The 21,375-nt window shown below is 32.7% G+C and overlaps 1 protein-coding gene across 1 annotated transcript in view; it reads right to left on the minus strand.

Annotated features, from left to right (window-relative positions):
• TRHDE (thyrotropin releasing hormone degrading enzyme) overlaps positions 1-21,375 on the minus strand; it is a 392,491-nt gene that overhangs the window by 79,799 nt on the left and 291,317 nt on the right. Inside the window, exons 8-12 of the mRNA XM_019455116.2 lie at positions 17,268-17,333; positions 16,440-16,627; positions 11,208-11,296; positions 4,217-4,347; positions 4,052-4,107 (exon numbers count right to left, since the gene is read on the minus strand). Of these exons, the coding sequence (XP_019310661.2) occupies positions 4,052-4,107; positions 4,217-4,347; positions 11,208-11,296; positions 16,440-16,627; positions 17,268-17,333 (530 nt within the window). The remainder of the gene's footprint in view (positions 1-4,051; positions 4,108-4,216; positions 4,348-11,207; positions 11,297-16,439; positions 16,628-17,267; positions 17,334-21,375) is intronic.

The following is a 21,375-nucleotide window of genomic DNA, read 5'->3' on the forward strand; positions in this document are numbered from 1 at the left end:
CTTTGTCGGACTGATTCCAAAATTTATACTGAAGAGAAAATATGTAAAATTTTGAACAAGAATGAGAGAAAACTTTTTCAAGCACAACATACTATAAAGGTAAGTAAACTGTTTAGAACAATATGGTATGAGCTCATAAAGGAACAAAAAACCAATTAAACAGAACCGAATTAATTCCCTAAAATATGACCATTTGCATTAAGATAAAACATATCAACTCAAATGTATGAATAAGGGAGCCTTTTAAAATAATATGGAAATAATTGGTTAAAAATGTTTTAAAGTAAAGAAAATTAGACCTCTACTCCATTCTATACCCAAAAATTAACTAGATGAGGAAGGGTTGAGTAGTTAGATGTAAAAAAAAAAAAAAATAGTGTTTAAAAAGTACAATATTTTCATAATATTCAGAGAAGTCCTTCTAAGTGAGACAGGACCAGAGAACTAGGAACTTATAAAAAGAATGACAAGACATACAAATTAAAAGTCTTTGAATGATGAAATATATCACAAAGTAAAAAAGAAAATTGACATAGTATTAAGAGAAAATACTATAAAAATGTACACTACAAAAAGGATTAATATCCTAATACATCTAAAATAAATAGGAAAACATAGAAGGAATTCACAGAAGAAAAAAAAAAATACAAGTACCAAATGTGTATGAAAAGGTGGACAAGTTAATTTAACTAGTACTGTAGCAACTCAATTTGCTACCAGCTTGTCAAAAATTTTACAGATGTTTATTATTCATTATGGAAAATTTGAGGGGACGGGATCCTCTATACATGGTGGATGGAGGATTAAAATGGTAAAGCTTTTGGAATACATTTTGTAGTATTTATCAAAGCTTTTAAATTTTTTGAACCAAAAATTTCACTTGTAGGTATCTATCCTATAAAAATGCACATATGCACACAACAGAAGACTGTTCAAGGATACTCATGGCAGTCTTGATTTTAATACTGGAAAAAATGGAAACAACGCAATAAAGCTCCCAGACTAATTCCTATAAATGAGTCAGAGAATGGAATGCATTTCTTTCTGTTCACATAAAAAAAAAAAATCAAACTGTATGAAAATGCAAAGAAAAAAATGGCTGGGTTGATACACACCAAATATTAATAATTTTATCTGTGAGGAGGGTAAACATGATGGGAAGGTATGAAACAGAGTAAAAGAAAATTTTCACATTGCATCACTCTTTTGTTTTAATCTTGTACAGTTACAATGCATTCATGTGGTTTTTATAGATTTAAAAAACAACTATAAAAAGAGTACCTAAGAATATGTTTACCTAATTGCACAAAATAATAGTAGGCATAAAAGCTGACAGTTTGAATAATTAATAATTAATTACCAATTCATGCAACAAATATATGCCAGCATAGTCTTGTACTAAAGACAAAGTTGAGCAGTAGGAATATAAGGATAAGACAAAGCCCTATCTTCAAAGTTATGCCATAATCATCAGGGGCCCAGAAAGGGCTTGAACCACAATGTGACAATTTCTACAATACAGGTCCGCAGGATGTCACTTTCCCTTTTTTTTTTTTTTTTTTTTTTTTTTAGTTAATAGTAATACTCCCAACAGATAATAGGGCACGAGAGTGGGAAGGAATTTCACATAATGGGCAGTCACTCTGACATGAGATCATGGGCTCTGCTGTGCCAGTGTTTGCTATTGATTCTCACCTCCACCCCTCACTTAAAAGCTGTGCAACCTTTAGCTAAGTGACTTAACTCCTCTTCACCTCTACATCTCAGCTATAACATGGCTATAATAACCTACATCCATTCCAAGGGTTTACTGAGAAGATTGAACAACGTCATTCATAAAAGCCTCCATATAGTACCTGGAACATATGTTTAGTAAATATTTGTTACTCTTCTGTTTGTTATCTTTAAAGAAGCCAAAGACAGCATGCTATGCTTAGAAAACTGAAAGAAGGTTGATACAGATTGGTAGCAAAACTATGAAAGTTTACTAGAAAACAGTGAAATAAGATAACCTTTAACTCCAAGTAAGTGCTGGGCATTTGCCTGTAGAAATCTGATTTTATATTTATTCACTTGCATATCAACAGGGAAATTATCTCATTATCAATAAAACAAATTTTAATATATATTCAATGGGAATTGAATATTTTCCTGGTGAATGTGTATAAATGATAATGAAATTATTTACTTCAAACATTTAAGACTTCCAAAATTGGAATTGAAAGCAATGTTCTATCTTAGTCAACAAGGAATTTAATTTTTGAAAAAAAAAATAATTCATCCACCCAAATCAAATAAAGAATTTCATTAAAAAATAATTTAATGCAGCTAAGTCAAAGATCCCTTCCTTTACATTTTCATCTGCCCTCCATCTTAAGGACATCATTACATATTTGCTTCCTCACCATCATTTCAAACCTGTAAGAATTCACATGAACTACCATTTCACACACCATCAGTCTTTCTATATTGCTTGGATTTTTCATTATAATAAATACTATTACTGCTGATATTATGTATATATATGCATGCATGCATTGGGCTCCGCAGCCAGACTACACAGACAAAACCCTGGTCCTGTCAATTACTAGTTGTGTGACTTTAGGCAAGTTACTTAACCTCGCTAAGCCTCAGTTTCCGTACCTATAAAATGAGACTAATAATAATTAATAATTAATAATAATAATACATATCTACATATCTCACAAGGTTGTTGTGAGAATTAAACAAATTGCTGTATGTAGAACAGTGTCTGGAACCTTTTAAGTGTTTAATTAGCTTAAAACACTTAAAAATTAAGTGCTTAATTAAGTGTTAATTAGGTGGGATTAGTTCTCTTCTTGTTCCCAAACCCTTCCTTGTGGTGTTCTTAACATAATTCTGTTTCCTGCTTCTCTCTCAATGCAAGGTTACATTAAGTACTCTCTCTTATTGTTTTTCTGCCCTTTTTAAACTTTATGTTGGGGCACCTGGGTGGCTCAGTTGGCTAAGCATCCAACTCTTGATTTCAGCTCATGACATCAGGCCCCATGTCAGGCTCTGAGCTGACAGCGTGGAGCTTGCTTGGGATTCTCTCTCTCCCTCTCTCTCTCTCTCCCCCTATCCAATTCAGGTGTGTGTGCTCAAACTCTCTCTCTCTCAAAATGAGTAAATAAATGTCAAGAAAGAAAATATTTAAACTTCTATGTCAAAATAATCTTTATGTCATACTCAATACTTTATTTGAAGTCTTAATATCTTACTGTAGAGTAAAAGCTACATCTCAATCCCTATCTCCACCCATTGCTATCTTGGTGGGCCTTCTTCTAGCACTATTATTTCTCATTTTTTGCCCAATAATATCAGATTATTAAAATTAAAACTGTACTTGGATGTGAAACAATTCAAATATTAAAAGGACTGAGTTTATTTTCCTATTTAATTTCAACATTGAGTATAGCTTGGGTTTATAATCAACATTATTTTAAGTAAATAAGTATTTAATGACTATTTGAAGGAATAACTCATTTTAACATTATAAATCTAATTATGACACTAATGTAAATATTACTATAACTAGTACAACTAAAGGCTTCTGCTATAAGATTGATATACATTTTGTCCAGAACAGCTTTACTCTGTGGAATATTTATTTCTGTCTTATAGCACAAGCTTTCATAATGAATCACATTCAAAAAACATTAAAAAAAGATATATGAGTATATGTTAGGAAAAAAATTGCTGATGCTTGAAGGTATTTTCCATCAAAAATTAAATATGGCACAATGGTCATTTTGTAGAGTTCATTAATGAAATTGGGAAGGGATTATTAATCTCTAGTGTTAAATTGAACTTACAGTGAAAATTGATCAAGCTTCTCCTGACTCAGAAATACCCTATGGCTACTATTGATCAAAAGTTTGGGACCCTGAATATAATTCATATCCAAATACAAAAATGGGAGATAGAAATTGTTCTTAAAAGGTTTCTTATCAAAACCTATCGCATTTAGCTTACTAGAGGAAGTCTTATGAGCATTAACTTTATTGTGAAGATCCACTGGAAAACATACCTGGCTAGGCTGAAGGCATCGTCGATCAAACCTGCTCTGTTACTGACAGAGAGAACCTAGGAGGTCAACCAGAAAAGGAAAAAAAAAAAAAAGGGAATCACTTAGAATTAAAACAGCAGGTGTTCACATATCAAAACAGATCTTTGATGAATAAATCCAGTTTACCTCATGGTTCCTGATTAATTGATCAATTAATAATCTCCAATTCCTTAAATCATAGTTGACTCTAAAATAGCCAGTTTGATTGATGTTCCCCAGCAACCAGCTTCCTTTGTCCAAAGTTATTCTGTGGTGCTCTGAAAACAGCATTTTGGGGGGTAAAAGAGATTTTAAAATTATGGGTTAAAATGATATGAAGCATATTTTCTAAATAGCAGATACTACATTACCAATAATTAAAAGAGAACACCATCATAAATACTTAATTGAAATCTACTCTTTAATCAATTAATCACTATATCTAGAATTTACTAGAAAACCTTTAGTTGGTTACTCATTATTACCTCAATTAATTGTTTTCTTATAATTAACATTTTTGTTCTTGATAAAACCCCATTACCTATACACAGTGTTCTTCTCAAGATAAATGTAACCAAGAAATCTGCCAATGTACTCATGTGGCTTCTAGGTAGATTGTATATAAATATGTGACTAGAATAAAAGAAAACACTTTAGGTGCATATTCCACTTATTTTATTCAGTAAGAAAGTGATTAAAACAACAGGGCTCATTTATTTTAAAGTCACTATTGTTCCTTGTCTTTTTTCTTGGGCTTTCTTGGAGGTACCAATAAATAAATAACAGACTTTCCAGTATCATCAATAATGTTGGGAAAAGGAACCTCATTTGCTTAAGAATCTAATATTTCTATACATAATTAGAACAAAGATAATAAATTCTGTTTATTGGAATCACTTTGGAAAATGGTAACTTGTTCATATTCCCCAGCTAATTCAATTAAGGGAAGCCCATGAAAACAATCTTATAACTTAAATATTTAACTCCTTCAAATATGGTACAGATAGTGAACTCTGTTCACTTTGATGTCAGCTTCTATTGACTTCACAGAAGCATAGTTTACAATTCTAATCATTTTGTCGATGTCCTCAGGACTCATGTTTCATAGAAGTTACATAATGTATTAAGTTTACTTAAAATTTGTAATTTGTACGTACACACACACACACACACACACCCCACACACACACATAATGGTCTATCTAATTTCCACAGTGACTCCAAACCAGAAAATGCATCCCAGAAACCATTTGTGTCAGTTCTGAGTAAGATGCATAATTTCTGATTTTCACTTTGTTATCAAGGTTTTTACACGTCAGCCTACAAACAGGTTTTCTTTTTCTTTCTTTTTTTTTTTAAACACTGAATTTATATTCTCTCTCAACTAGAATCCACAAAGGAAGAGGTTGTGACCCCAAAATTATTGGCTGAACGTTAATGATTATTAATTGCTCAGGTCTAGAATGGGGTGGGCTCATTAATCTAAAGCATGCTACGTTCTGCCAATTTTTATAAATGTAAAGTAAAACCAAAAAATGTATATTGAATAGAAAAATCTAATATTTAATGTTTCAAATAGCACTTCAGCTTTCCTGCCACTTTTATAAATAGCATCTGTTGGAACAGATAAAGAAATGAGTCTCAGACAGGTTAATCGAATTGTCCAAGAAAACTGGAAATGCTCCATCTCAGGTCTTCTGACTTTGGTGTCCTTTTTTACTACATCATATTCTATGGATACAAGATGGTATAACACTTTTACTGTAATATGATATATACTTTTCACATTCTTATATTGATTTGAAAAGCAGGGACATAGCATTGGAAACAAGAATTAGAACAGGAGCAAGACAGTTAGATTTTTGTTCCAGTTCTCCTAGACATAAATGTTTGAGCTCAGGCCACTGAAAATAACCTAAGAGCTAAGTAATAGAATTTAAGGTCTCTTCCAATTCTGTGGCTCAATGCAAAAAGGAACTATTTTCCTTAATTTGAAATTTTACCCAGCTTAATTTATGCTATTTTTAAAAAAATTAATCTATCAGCTATTTCTCTAAAATATTAATAGTTCCCCAACCATCTGATACTTTGTTTTTGCATATTTTCAAAACTTTAATATGCTTATCCACACAATTCCTATGAAGCTTCAGAATGTCACCCCACTTTACAGATATAAAAATAAAAACAAATAATTAACAAAAGATATGGCCTAACCTTATGAAGAGAGATTTCAATTAATCATGTCAGAATTCAGTGAAAAAAATTAAGATTGAAATACTGAGGATATTGTTTCTCTTAAGTAATCATAACTCTGTCTTCAAGAATACTAGGATTGTAGGGGCGCCTGGGTGGCTCAGTCGGTTAAGCGTCCGACTTCGGCTCAGGTCATGATCTCACGGTCCGTGAGTTCGAGCCCCGTGTCGGGCTCTGTGCTGACAGCTCAGAGCCTGGAGCCTGTTTCAGATTCTGTGTCTCCCTCTCTCTGACCCTCCCCCGTTCATGCTCTGTCTCTCTCTGTCTCAAAAATAAATAAACGTTAAGAAAAATTAAAAAAAAAAAAAAAGAATACTAGGATTGTATAACAACACATATTTAAATTGTGATTAAATTCATGGGTTAAGAGCAAATTTGATCATTAACATCTAAAAAGTCATTACTTTTTGAAGAAATTACAATATTAAAGAAACAAGTTTAAAAAATAATCAAATTTAATACATGAATACATAATTCAGGTTTTGACAATTCTGAATCAATTATGGATTCCTATGATATGAAATCTGTTTTATAAAGTTATCTCTTGTTCACATTTTGTTTTTTTTTTCTTTTTTTTTTTTTTTAAATTTTTTTTTTTTTCAACGTTTTTTATTTATTTTTGGGACAGAGAGAGACACAGCATGAGCGGGGGAGGGGCAGAGAGAGAGGGAGACACAGAATCGGAAACAGGCTCCAGGCTCCGAGCCATCAGCCCAGAGCCTGACGCGGGGCTCGAACTCACGGACTCACGGACCGCAAGATCGTGACCTGGCTGAAGTCGGACGCTTAACCGACTGCGCCACCCAGGCGCCCCTCTTGTTCACATTTTGGATCGGAATTTAATCTCATGTGATACGCTTGGCTCTAAATGGGTAATGGGTATTAGGAGGGTACATGTTTTGATAAGCACTGGGTATTGTATATAACTCATGAATCACTAAATTCTACTCCTGAAACTAATATTACACTATATGTTAACTAATTGGAATTTAAATAAAAACTTGAAACTACAAAAAATTAAAAATTTTTAAAAATAAACGTATTGAATAAGTTATAAGTAAATAAGCTTATTGAATAAACAACTTACAGGGAGAAGAGAGACAAATTAAAATAGGAAAACAATCCCTACACCTTTTATGTCATCTGATGAGAATAAAAAAGGCAGCATCTATTGTTTTTACGTATGCTATTATTAAATTGATAACTAAAACCTGAAGGTTATTACTGTTCATGAATATTTTTATGCCTTTCTTATAAATGAAATCTTTGGAGAAATGATTCCCTGAAAGATTTTGTAATAGATTTTTAAATGTCTTTTTCATTCTAGTTAATTATATCTTTAAAATGTTCTTCAAATTAACTAATGGCAAGCAATGAATTTTAAAGAGATCTTTCCCAATGGCCTAATGAGGTGTGTATGGTATGTGATGAGTACCAAAATAAAAAGTATGGAAATTATATTTGAATGTTAGTAATAACAATCTAGAATTATATTTAGAATGTATCCAAAATGGCACAAAATTTAGATTATATCAAGGCACAGAGTAGTTGAAATTTTATAGTATTCTGTTTTTATATTCTATACGTTCAGAATAAAAAGAGGAAGATTAAGCTTTTCTACTCAGTTTTGGCTGGTTACAGAAAAATCAGAATTTAAATCTAAGAAAAAGTCAGCCAAAGTAACAAGGGTATTAGTGTAAAACAAACTCAGGTATAGCAAAACATACTGTCTTTTTCACTGGACTTGTGTGAGAATCGAATTAGAAAATACTCTGTAGAACCTATAAAGAACCATGTGTGTGAACACAAAGGCAATGTGTTGAGGATTTGGCACATCAGTTAAGCAATCTATGTGTTTTAAAATCCTGTGTGTGTGTGTGTGTGTGTGTGTGTGTGTGTGTGTGTGTGTGTGTAGTTTAGAGGCAATAATTTAGAAAAGAAAACGAAGGTCCTAAGACAATTTGGGCAAATTATTTCTCAAGCCTTAACTTCCTCATATAAAATGGGGATAAAAATAACTCATTCTAAAGGCTTGCGAATCTTATATAAACCAATGATTAAGGCAAACACTACATCATTATACTATTTTTAATATTTACTTGTAATTTCAGAATCAATTTCCCTTTTATTTTGAATCTTTTCTAACATTTGGCATTAAATTTATTTCCTTCCATTACATATTAATTGTCAATCCATATCCAAGGTGCTACATTTATAAATGTCTATATTCTCAGTATTTCAACATTAAAATCAAAAGACATAAATCCTTTACCTGCTTTCAATTATTTAAAAAATTGGTTTTAAAACTATTCTTAGGCTAAAATGAACTATGCCTTAACTTGGAATCAATTAGGTAATCATCTAAAGGGTTTAAAAAATTGAGGTGTCAAGAATATATATGTTTCAAATCAAATTTATACGTTAATTATTTACCAATGACTGTGCCTTAGTACCTCCTGAGATCAAATCTATGTTACTGACAATGAAAAATATTAAAACATTGATCTTATTGTTATAATTAAAAGGTGGACTTTTAAGATGCATTTTGATAAGAATTGACCAAAATAGTTTTTTAATGTTTTTATGGAAAAACATTATTATTGATACTAGTTGACTATATTTTGAAAAACAAGAGAGAGAAGTCATAACATATAAAAGGACACAAGAGTTAACAATCTGCCCCCCCCCCCAATTTGTACATTGTGTCAGTTTTTATTTGTCATCAGAATAAAGGACTTTAAGACAAAACCAAATATAGTCAGAATGAGACTCAACAGGGAAAACGGAATGGTTGTTTTTCTTTTAGGTCCTGCTTGGAAGCTTCTTCCAGATTTATGGATTTATAAAGTTTTCAAGGAACATTTACTTGGGATGGGCATTCCCCACAAAGGCGTGAGCATTTCAATTGGGACAATGTTTCATCAACCTGAAGATTCTGCTGTGATTTAATGAAAACTGACACATTATACTCTGTAGATTGCATACTGTACAACTTTGGGGAGAGGAAGTGTGCCATCAGTATGAGAGTCAATGTAAATATCATCTCCCAGAGTTATGCACTGCGCATACTATATAGTGTGTGTAACAGCCATGTGGATTAATATAGGTGACATTTTAGGCAAATGTACACTTTGAAACATCATGTTATTATTATTCCTGATTAATAATGAAAGACTATAAGTGGAAACAACTTCTCAAATACACCTGTGGTTATTAGTCAAGAAAAGCTGTGACCCTATTCTGGGTACTCTGTACGAAACCAGAGGTTATCATGAATGACGGCATGCAAATAACTGGGGAGTTAGGGGAAATGGACCTTTGAGGAAGTATCCAAGAAGAATCAGACTTGCCCTGAATCCCAACACTGCCTAAAAGTTTTGGTCTGATCCTGACATTTGATCAGTATCTCTGCACTCTTCCAATTGTCCCATTTCCATTGGACCTTCCAATGAGAAATGTTTTACTTGGTTTCTGAAAACTGTTCTATTTCATGTCCCTAGCAATCCTATGTAGGGATGACTTTATTCTAACAGTTAAATTGTTAGGTTAATGACTCACTGTTTTCACTCATCATTTCATCACAAATTATGTAGATAGATAAAACAATCACATGAAAGTAAAAAAGAAGTAAAATGATAAATAATACAGTGTGAATTCAAAATCATGGTATGAATGCTAAGTCTAAGAAATGAGAATAGAATAGAATAAGCAATTTAAAAGTAGAAACACCAAATTTTAAAGTAAGCATTTCAATTCATCACTATATTACTTATGAATCTTTTATACATGATATATATAAATAAAAACACATTATTATAATATGTGATTATGTGTTAAAATATAATAGCACGAAAATTTGAATAAAAATTCAACTGGAAATACAAGGATTTACATTTCTGGTAAGTAGATTAGATTTTTCTGTAAGAACTTTTTCTTGTATATATGGATTTTGAGCACTCACATCTCCCTTATAATAGCAAGACTTAGGGGGCAGAAACAATGTTTACTTTTTATTTATTTATGTATTTATTTATACCTCACTTATTGCAAAAAAAAAAAAAAAAGATTTGTGGCTCCTTATACAGTGGTTATGAAATCAATTAGCAGAACACAAAGAAATAAGAAAAACAAAGTGTGGACATACTTGACCATTTAAATCTAAATGAAATGTTGCATAAAAGATAATAATTGCCTTTTTTATTCAATTCAATAGAAAACAGAAATTAAAGAGACCTGTTTCACATCTAGCATGAAAGATTTAGATTGGATTCAAGAAATAGCTTTTTGGCAGTGAATTGAAATAGGTTACTATCTTATTTGAAGATATTTAGAAACAGAATAGAATCTCATCTTTCTCTGCTCCTTGAGAGTTAACCCTAGTTTAGGGGACACTTTGATGAACTATCAAGACCCCTCCTCTCTGTCCCTATAATTATCTGATTTTACGGAGTATATCACTTTGCCCATTCTTTAAAGAGCCAGTAAAGACAAGATAGCAGAAAAATGGAATTTAAAATGTGTCCTGTGTTCCATTATTTGGTATACTGTTCTATTGGGAGTTATGATTCTAATGTAATTACATTTGGGATTATAAAATAATACAGTTTAAGACAGCCAAAATTAGTACTACAAATGCTTGGTTTAAAATTTTCTCTTTACTTTGAATGACATAAATAAATTTAATAATTATATAGGCAGATTAAAATTAGACTATGTACAAACTATACTATATTATACTTAATTTTATAGAGGTAATTATCATTCTTCTATATTTTCTTTTTAATTTGTCTTTATTCACATTTTTACAACAGCTGAAACCAGAGGTTAAGTTGTTAAACAATTATCTGAAACCAAATAGTTCCTGAGGAGAAAAAATATATTTTACCTGTTTTGTTAGACACCCAAATAATTGCTTCTGAAGACACATGGCTTCTATTTCCTACCACAATAGTTAATGGAATCTGCCACAAGTAACTGCAAAATAAAATAGAAACTTTAAGAATAAAAAAAGGTTATAACAAATAAACAAACAACATTTGTTATGCACCTTCTGCATGATTTTTATTACTCTTTAGGGGCACTAAAAAAAATTCCCCAGTCACAAAACTAAGGAAGATGAATTCACTTCTTCAAAGCCATTACACAGACTTAGCCTGTAAGTGTTTGAATTTCAATACAGAAGGGGGACTTTCAACAAAACAATTTATCTTGCAAACAAAACAAAACAAAACAAAACAAAACAAAATGATTTGCATTTTGCATTAGGAATAAAAAGTAGCTAAATCAATAAATCAGAGCCATAACAAATTGATTAAAATCTCAAAACAACTCTTTTCCTTTCATTTCTATATTAAATTAGTACACATTTCAGTGGCTTCATGCATTTACATTTCAACATTATCTTTATTTATTCAGATAACTATCCTAAAAAGTACTATTATTACATTTTACAGAAAGGTTAATTAATACAGCACACTTAAAGTTGCAATGAAGGAAAGTAGGAATGAAAAAAGAAACTAATCAGATGTCCCTAAAATCTAGATCAATACAAAGAACACATAGGACACACTTAATGTTCTGTTTTGTGAAATGAAATTTCCAAATTGATGTATAAAATCATCAACCAATGTGCAGGGTTCGGTCATGAGTCTCAGCGATTAAGGGAAGAATTTTCTAGGATTTGATGTTTTATGGGATAAAAATTGAAGCCTATTCTTGTACATGAAGTAGTATCAATTTAATCTCAAGTGACTAGCCAGAGATAAGCTGGATGGTCTTAAAATAAGTTCAGTGTTGACCTACCATTGCACCATTAAGAACAGGGGTAGCCAATAATATCTAGTATGTGAAAAATATTTGTGATTTTATGGAAAAGATACTATATGAGCTCTGTAATTTAGAGAGTGGACAGAGAATTGAGAATTTTCAGGAACCATATCCAGGGTTATATAATTTAAAAATTTAATGAATATGTTTTGGGGGGGATGGGAAAAGAGGACATCTCCTCTCATTCTGTCGTATGGAATTTGATTATGTTATAATTTCATGTTTCCCACTTACAATAAGCAGAATTCAGTAATACTAAAAAAATATAAATGGAAGATTGGCAGAAATTCACAATTTTATACGAATTGCCATCTATAATATGAAAAGTTAAAATAATATGTTTAAAATTCTAAATTTTAAAAGTATATGCTGTATGTAGCCAGAGAAACATTTTTGAGTGCCAACTATATGGAGACACTATGTTGTACTACAATGGAATCTACACAGTTGGTCAGGAAATAAACACACCTATAGTAGCCAAAAGTATTGTTTTCAAAGTACAAGTAAATGAACACAACCCATGTAAGCTCTTTATCAAATACCTCCAAGGTCGTAATATAATACTAAGAATATGACAAATATTTAATAACGGTATTACTGTGAGAAAGACAAAGAGAATTGATATTTATTTATTTAACAGCAGATCTTTAAAAATAATAACTCTTTTGTGATTAATCAAAAGCATTAGTTAAGAGAGAATAGTGCTTGATTGTGCATCTGATTCTCAAAGCAAACTATGAGCTCATATTTGTGTACCAAAGATTTTTAAAAAGCCTAGAAATGGAAGGCATTCCATAAATTGCTGTTGAATTGGATCACATGGGATTAGACCAAAGTAAAATAAAAGGGGCCAAATCATTCTATGGGCAAGACAGAGATTAACTTTATGAACTTGACTTTTTGGTATGCGTCTTCCACATGGAGTTGGGTCAACTAAATTGTGAAGCCAAATAAGTATCAGTTAAAGGGCAAGAAATATGTAAAACTGAAGATGTTTAAAAATCCTCAAGGATAAATATATCTTTTTTAATCATGATCATGGAATGTGAATGAAACACTATTTTCCCTTATATAAAAAAATATAATTCTGCATCTAGTTAGACTCTATTCTTCTAAATAGTGAAGCTAGAAATTATAATAAAATTTCTATGGCATGCTTCAATATTTGAATTTCAGCAAAAGTCTCTAAAGTACAGAAAAAGAGATTCATGCCAATACCCACATGTTGTTTACAGTCAATGGCACATACATATAGGAAACTTCCTAAACGGCACATAGCTGTTCAGATGCAAAAGAGTTAACTATAAGGTACTGGGATACAAACATTCGGGCATTTTGTAAAACTTTTGAAACAGTCTTCTATATTTTTTCTAAGAATGCTTTTGCCTTCTGTGTGTCTGCATGTATGTACGATTGTGCATGCACACAGTGAAAATCTATATATTGTCACAGAAACAAAATAAAAATTACAAAATACCAAGCATATCTAAAATTTGTATTCATTTCTGAACTGCTATCCAATGAATCCTATGTGTTATTTTTCATAACTTTCCAAACAACACATATTTGATCTTTTCACAAATTTCATTTCAAAAATCAAAGAAAGCGTGGCAATTAGGTTGCTTTACGGTTATAACTTAAAAGGGTGGAAGACACTAAACACTGTTGAGTGAAGTGTGGTGTGGTATAAAGGAAATCTCACCCTACAGTAGGTTATGTTTGAAAAAAGACTAGAAAAAAGAATTTGTGAAATTAGATTGTGTCCCAGCCACCTAAGTTTTCATTTTAGCCATCTCGTTTTAAGCAGAAAAATAACAAAAACAAAAACATACACAAAATGCATTTCAATAGACCTCAAAGATATTTTTTCTTTAATATTCCCTGGGACTACCTCTCTTCATAGTTCACATTTTTTTAATGAAACAATATTTATCCTACTAACCACATTAAGGTAGACAATAATAGGTACTTATTTTAGTGTGAGAAATCTTTTTTAAAAATGGTACCAATATTAGGAAAGCATTAATGTAGACACCATACACCCTTGAGAGAGTGCTGTCATTGGGTCAACAGCAAAAGAAAATACAAGTGTGGAGGTAAATATAATTCTCTGTAGCACGGGGCTCTGAGAAGCTCCATAAGTATATGAGGAGATATTACTTAAGGTTGCAATATATTAACTTCATAAAGAAAAAAATAAACTACACAAATTCAGAACTCCCAAAGTGCATAAATTCTAGCAAATATTTAATTCACTTTTATATGCCATCAAACTTTATGCAATTATTAGTGATGTAAAGATCTTTCTGTGCTACAAATATAATTATTATTACACTAAAAATGTTTGGGAATGTTGTAGTGATGTTCTAGTATGCTTTAAAAAATTCAAGACAAACAATTGAGTATACTGGCTCAGAAAATGTCCACAATTTATGGGGTTTCTTGTATCGTGGGCACTGTATTTTACTGGATCAACAGCTTGCATTGTTTAATAAAGATGTAGATAGGCTATATACAAAAGACAGATAGAATTGGTTTTGAAGCTCTGACCACAGGTTAGAGTGAATAAAATGATCAATAATATACAATTGAATACTAAATTTTTAACTGCAAGCTCTGTTATTTCAAAATAGATAGAAAATAATTTTCAAGATTAAAGGGACTCCATGCATTATCTTACTCTTAATATTTTACATGCCAAGTTCTCAGGGTTCAAAATTATCCATATGATTTTATAACTCTAGCAAAAGCAAGGCTCTATAGAACTGATGTACTTATACAGCCTGGGAGAAATTCTTCCTTTAAAGAGTCAGACCCATAGCTGATACATCTGATGCATGTTATAGGCTGACAGAGTATTTTTGTTCAAAATTTGTTCTGTCATTTGCGGGTCCTTTATGTTTTTCTGCATCAGTGATGTTTGTGTCAGACTGATCATTCTCAAAGGCATGGCCTAAATCTCTCTAACTTTGCCACAGTCAAGTAGTTTTTATGTACTTCCTGGCAAGGCCAGGGTTGATGCCTAAGCAGGTTTAGCCCAGGGCCAGAGAGGATGGAGGACCGACCAAAAGCAGCATTTGGCAGCTGGGCGGGATCCGGCTGAGTAAAGAGGCGTTGACAGAGTCAGGCCCTGACAGTGTGGCAGGGTACTACTGTACTGAAACAGTTGGGCTGCAAGGGCAGTTTGGTGAAGGCCAAAATATATGCCGACCAGGACATTTAAGACCATGCTTTCCTGAGTGACATTCCACATTTAGTCACCAGAAAACATTCATGAATTTCTTTATCACTCCTACGTATAGCCCATCTTGGAACTAACCTGCCTGGGAATGATTTCTATTCCTTTTGGAAATTAAAACAAAAACAAAAACAAAAAATAATTCATGCCTCACACCTCTTAGGTATTGGTGGATGGTAAAGTCAGGGTTCTAATATCCCAGGGTAATGGGAGTCAGAATGGCCAACCTCATCCAAGCACTTCACTTCATTTATTAATTTTAAACCCCATCCCTTCTGTCTCCCCCCTTCAATCTTGTCTCAGGACACCTTTTAAAAAATGAAATGAACTGATTTAAGTTCTATTATCTTTCCTTGGCTTAGCTTTTAATAAGACACAAAACAATACGAAAATACAAAGTAGAAGAGGAAGAAGCACTGTGTGCTGTTTTCAGTAATTAAATAAGCATTTGAAAAGAAAGTTTAACAACAAATAAAAATTCTATGTATGTTGTGTGTTCAGTGGTTTCAAACACTGAAAATGAGGGAAGAGAACATATTTAGATGCTAAGTAGCATTGATACTTAGACCACTTAAAAATGGATCTAGTTTGAGTTCCTTTGGCTCAGACACTAGTTAGTCTGGTTGTGGTTTTTAGTTTGTTTTAATTAGTCTTTCTGGATAGTTTCTATTCTCATCTATTTTATAAATCTCAGTTTGCTCCATTCCATTTAATTGACTTCGATGCATCTTAACTTTCTTGAATTTAATTCAACAAACATTTACAGGGAAAAGTAAGAAATCACATATCTTTCTAAATCACCATGATAATTTAAACTCTGTCTTCTTAAACAAAATAATTTTGGTATGCTGTCACTTTGATGGTTAAAATATCTGGAAATGAGAGTAAAAGAGGAATCAAAATGAAAACCCCACATGTAAATAAAGAAATGAAAACTATATTTCACTTACATTTTATAATTGTGGTAAGCATTTCTTTTTAAAATGTTAAAAAACCCACAGCGAAACATACTAATAAAAGCAATTGTTTTTTTCATGTAAAGGAGTGTTGTACCTGGTATTCTGAAGTTCAAGTGCTTTAGTTTTAGCACGGATGTCATAAATAAAATGTTGTTGGGTAATTATTATTCTATTTTCTGCTGTTGTATTTCCCAAGATGGTGATAACAGGATAACCCATCTGGAGTGTCCACTGATCCATTACTTCTTGTATATTTACATATTTTCCATTCCTTTTTAAAGCCTTTATAACCAAAATTGCATAAATTAGTTTTATAAACATGAATTATAAACATAATTAACAGTGAGCCATTTTTATTTTTACCTTTATGATTTACTTAAGTTTGAAAACATGTAAAATCAGTGAAGCTAATATGTGTTAGTAAAGTTAATCTTCTTGCCTTGAGTTAAGCTTTATACATACAGATAAATGAAAGCTTTATTAACATTAAAGTTTTTACTTAATGGAAAACAAAACATAGTTTATTGTTAAAACAAGTACTTGCAGCATCATTAAGTATCCCAAATATGTCTAGCATCAAACTTAAATATTTGTTATTCACCTATAGAAAAAAAACTACTTTAACATCAATATTTCTCTCAAACATAAGGGCCTGACACCATATTAATGTTGTATTTCAGAAGTACTGTCTTGCTGGAAAGTAGGCAAGGTACTTTTTACTACCATTTATGGTTTAAGTAATTTTAAATCCCATTATTTTTATAATATAATTTATCAAAATTAAAATGATAAAGCAATATGGGGAAAATGGAAATATAAAAAGTAAAACAACTGTCAGTGCCAATAAAAATTATGAATGGTTTATAAACTCAATTCAAATATTCAAGAAGAGGTTTTGGTATTTGAGCTTCCTATACTTTACCTCTGATAGTGTATTCCAGAGATCATTTCTGGCTGCATTGCCATACTTATGAATGGTTAAATAATCCTACAAAGAATATAAAATTGTAATTACAATTCGAAGGCTGAGCAATTTCCCGTAAACACGCTTATTTCTCAATTCAATTAACCATTTCTATTTGTTAGAATTGCATTAGTACAAAGGCAAAGAGAAAGGCATGGGAAATGATGAAGAATCCCATTTTAAAATATCCCAAAGAGATTTAACTATAACATATCTCTGGATCAAGTCACCAAACAATACTGCCATCTTAAAAATTATCTTCATAGCCATAATCACTTCTTATGGATTCCCAGGGTCAAAGGCCTTTCTCTAATCTACCAAATAAACCTCGGGCAATTTTAAAGAAACTATCTCTGCACTGAAATATTTAGAAGACACTTCCCCATCAGGACTTCCTGTTGAAATGTTGGGGGAAAAAAAAAAGAACTGTCTTATGGAAAAGAAAAAATAACAGCAGAAGCCTGACTGATATACGCTGATGTGAAGACAAGTTGCTTTGCTGAAAGAGTGAGTGATGACCGTCTCCAAAACACGTCCAGCTCCCTAGTCTCTCTGCAGAGGGCAGGCTGTCTCATACAAAAAATGATACACACTTATTTCCATGAGTTTGAAACATATATTAATATTTAATAAGAAATAGTCAATCCCACACTTAATATTTTTGAGCGTAGGACTTCTCATTTCCCAGTTTCCATCATTAGTAGTTAAATCTACACATTTTCTATCTACTTCATGCCTGTTCCCTTCTACGAAGCATGGTTTATGTCACTCTGAATACGTTATTTAGTTATGACTAACTGGCGTTATTCTTTTCCTGAATCCAAAGCAGCAAAAATGAATAGAAAATAGTATTTTATATTATAAAACAGAGGGGCCCTGCCATTAGAAATTCCATCATCTCTACAACATGTAGGTAGCAGACAAAATCCTAATTTACATCACAGTACTGAAAATGAGAAAAAAGAACTTGCTGACTCTTTTCAGTACTTTACATAGAGTGGAATACTTTGGGGATAATTAAACTTGGGGAAGAAATTTTTCTGAAATACAAATCGTAGCACCTGTGACAGATTCAGCTTTGTTGGCAACTCACAGCACAGCAAATGGCAACTCCCACTTAATCAGACTCTAAAGATGCAGTGCCCAACACGAACTTAGCAACCACAAATCCATCACCGTCATCAGGTGTTATGAATAACTTTATTGAAAAAAATGCAACCCTGAATAACCAATCTGAATTCCACTTTGGCTTTGAATATGCCATATGAGTCATTTTCCATTAGAACTCAGGGACCAGGATTTAAATAAATTATTTGAGATTTAACTGTCACAATTATCTTTTATGCTTTTTTAGTACTTAAATGAATAAATTTTGGAACAATGGGAATTATGAAACATAAATTTGAGTTTTATTTTAGTGATGCAATAATAAAATGTATCAAAATAGAACTATTTATTTCTTGGATTTGGCTTATGGATAGTGTTGTTAGGATAATCCCAAAGAGGAAACAAAGGAATACTCCATGGATCTCGAAAGGTCTAATACATAACTACAAGAATCTCTTCACAGACAGACCAACTGTTCATATTATGAGTTGACCTTGACCCAATAGTGATCCTCAACTCAAGTTCTTGGTTCCTCCCCAATTCAGAATAAAGCTCAAATTTACATTTCAAGCAGGCTAAAATGGCAATTATCCAGGCTTAGGAAGCATCTCTGACTTGCTTGCCTCAGAATTCAGGGCAGAAAGCGTCTTCTTGGATTCTCGGCAGTTCCAATCTTCAGGTGTTACTGGAATGCTACATATGTCAACTCTTTTTTCCAAAAAAATAGAAAACCCCAAGTGTTTTCCTTAGTTGTTTTAACCTTCCTCTTGCATGCAAATAGTCATATTTTAAATTAAGGAAATTTTGTTTTGTCCTTGTCAAATTACAAAGAAAATTACAGAATCGTAAATGTGGTTGTTGTTTTTGTTTTGTTCTTGGTTTTTTTTTGATGATCAATCATTTCTTTATCAATTCATTCCACAAAACATAAGGTGTACTTCTCAAATGCTGGTAGCTTTCATGTGCTGGGGAAACAGTGGTGGAGAAAAGGTTACTGAATACAATGGCAGATACTCAGATGTGATTTGGGGAAGACAGTTTCTGTGACTGAAACTGTAGGAGTCTTGGTACAAAAACTACCTGACAAGATGAGTTCAAATATTTGGTATGCAATTAAATAAGAAGATTTTAAGTTCCTTTCAAATCTACAAGTTGATGAATATGAAGATGGCTGGAGTTACAAATATGAAATGGAAATTGATGTTTATAGGTATGTGTATGAAAGTCAATCTGCAATAGGCTTGACATTATGATACAAAGTAGGAAAGGGTTTTAATATTAACTGTGAAAGGAACTGAGGGTTCTCAGAAATAGTAGAGTTGTTGAAAAGAACAAAGATAACTGCTAGAATATGCTTAGGGGACAAAACTGATTAAAAGGTAAAAGCCCATTTAGCAAAAGTATATTCTGATACATAAAGTGCAAGAATGGAAGTCTGACTATCTTTGTTCAAGTCCACACCCCAACACTCCCTAGCTACATGATTTGGCAAGTTGCTTAACCTCTCCGTGCCTATCTTCACACCTATAAAATGGGGATAATAGAAGCCCTTGTTTCATAGGGTTATTCTAGGAATAAATGTTTTAATATCTGTACAGAATTAGAAAAGAGTGTCTAGAATACAGTTAAGTACTCAGTAGAAATAAGCTGCCATAATCTTTGTAATCATTTCAGCCTACTGGCTGGAAACAGAGTAACTGAAGGAAAAGCATCACTGACGGTAATAACCAAAGAACAGAGCAATGAAAACAATAATATTTGCCTCCTTTTTATAGTGCTGTGTGAATTGCTTTATATTTTATCTCATTCAATCCCATGACATTTATGGGGTAAATATCATCTTCATCATCTAATAAATCAGAACAGTGGAACTCAGAGACTCCAGCCCACGTCCAAACCCCATACCTGTGCACACAACTGCTGACCCAACCCAATATCTGCTAGATGCTCCACAGATGACTAAGAGCTTCTCAAAGCTGAACTCACTGTCCTCCCCCATATCAGCTCCTTTTGGCAGCCCTTCTCCAGTGACGACCCTTCTATCCACCTCAACCAAGTAATCTTCTTGGATGCCTCTCTCTCCCTTTCCACCACATTCAAGTGATGATCCACGTCCCCACTATTCCCTCAAGGTTCCCCCTTCCTTCCTCCTATTTGACAGTCTCTCTGGATGACTAGCACTGCCACCGTTCCTGCTCTGTTCCCTTCATATCACATCTCTGCCATGCAGCCAGAATAGCTTTCACCAAATGCATACATGGAACCCTGCTACATTCAGAATATAGTCCAAACACCCTAATGGGACTTAAAAATATCCCTCGTGGTCTGGTCTCTCTGTACTTCTGAAATCCTACCTGTTACTTTGTTGCTCTCTGCCTCAACTTAGCTACTTCCTGCTTTCTGCAGATGCCTATTCATACTCTCTCCCTTTTCTAGGTCATTGCACAAGCCCTTCGCTATGTATGCTTTCTCTTTCGCCTACGTCAAGTCAGCTCAATCTCTGGGACTCAGGCTTGATCCATTTTTCTCAGGAATCCTTTCTTGCCCATTCCCACCCCTTCCTAATTCTGAGTTAAGTACCCCTCTTACATTCTCACCCATTGTACCATATAAGAACATCTATCACACTGTGTTCTAATTGCTTGTTCATTAGTTTGACTGCTCATGTACTCTGTAAACTCCATGAGAGTAAGGCCCCTGTTATTCCTGTCTACCACTGCTTAGCCAGCATCTATGTGCCCAGTTGGGGACCCAGCAAACGCTGACTATATTTGTGTGGTTCCTGACTTTCCTTATTCAATATGCCTCCCTGTGAACAACTGACAGTACTGTAAAGAGACATTTCTTATATTCATCAGGTTCCTCCAAAATGTCATATTTAAACACTAACATAGAACATAAGTTATTATTTCAGTGCATATTTGTCAGATATATAACTCGCATTGATAGATGGAATTGC

The sequence above is a fragment of the Panthera pardus genome, unplaced genomic scaffold (genome assembly GCF_024362965.1).
Source record: "Panthera pardus isolate Hobbes unplaced genomic scaffold, ASM2436296v1 HiC_scaffold_6, whole genome shotgun sequence".
Classification (NCBI taxonomy): Eukaryota; Metazoa; Chordata; class Mammalia; order Carnivora; family Felidae; genus Panthera; species Panthera pardus.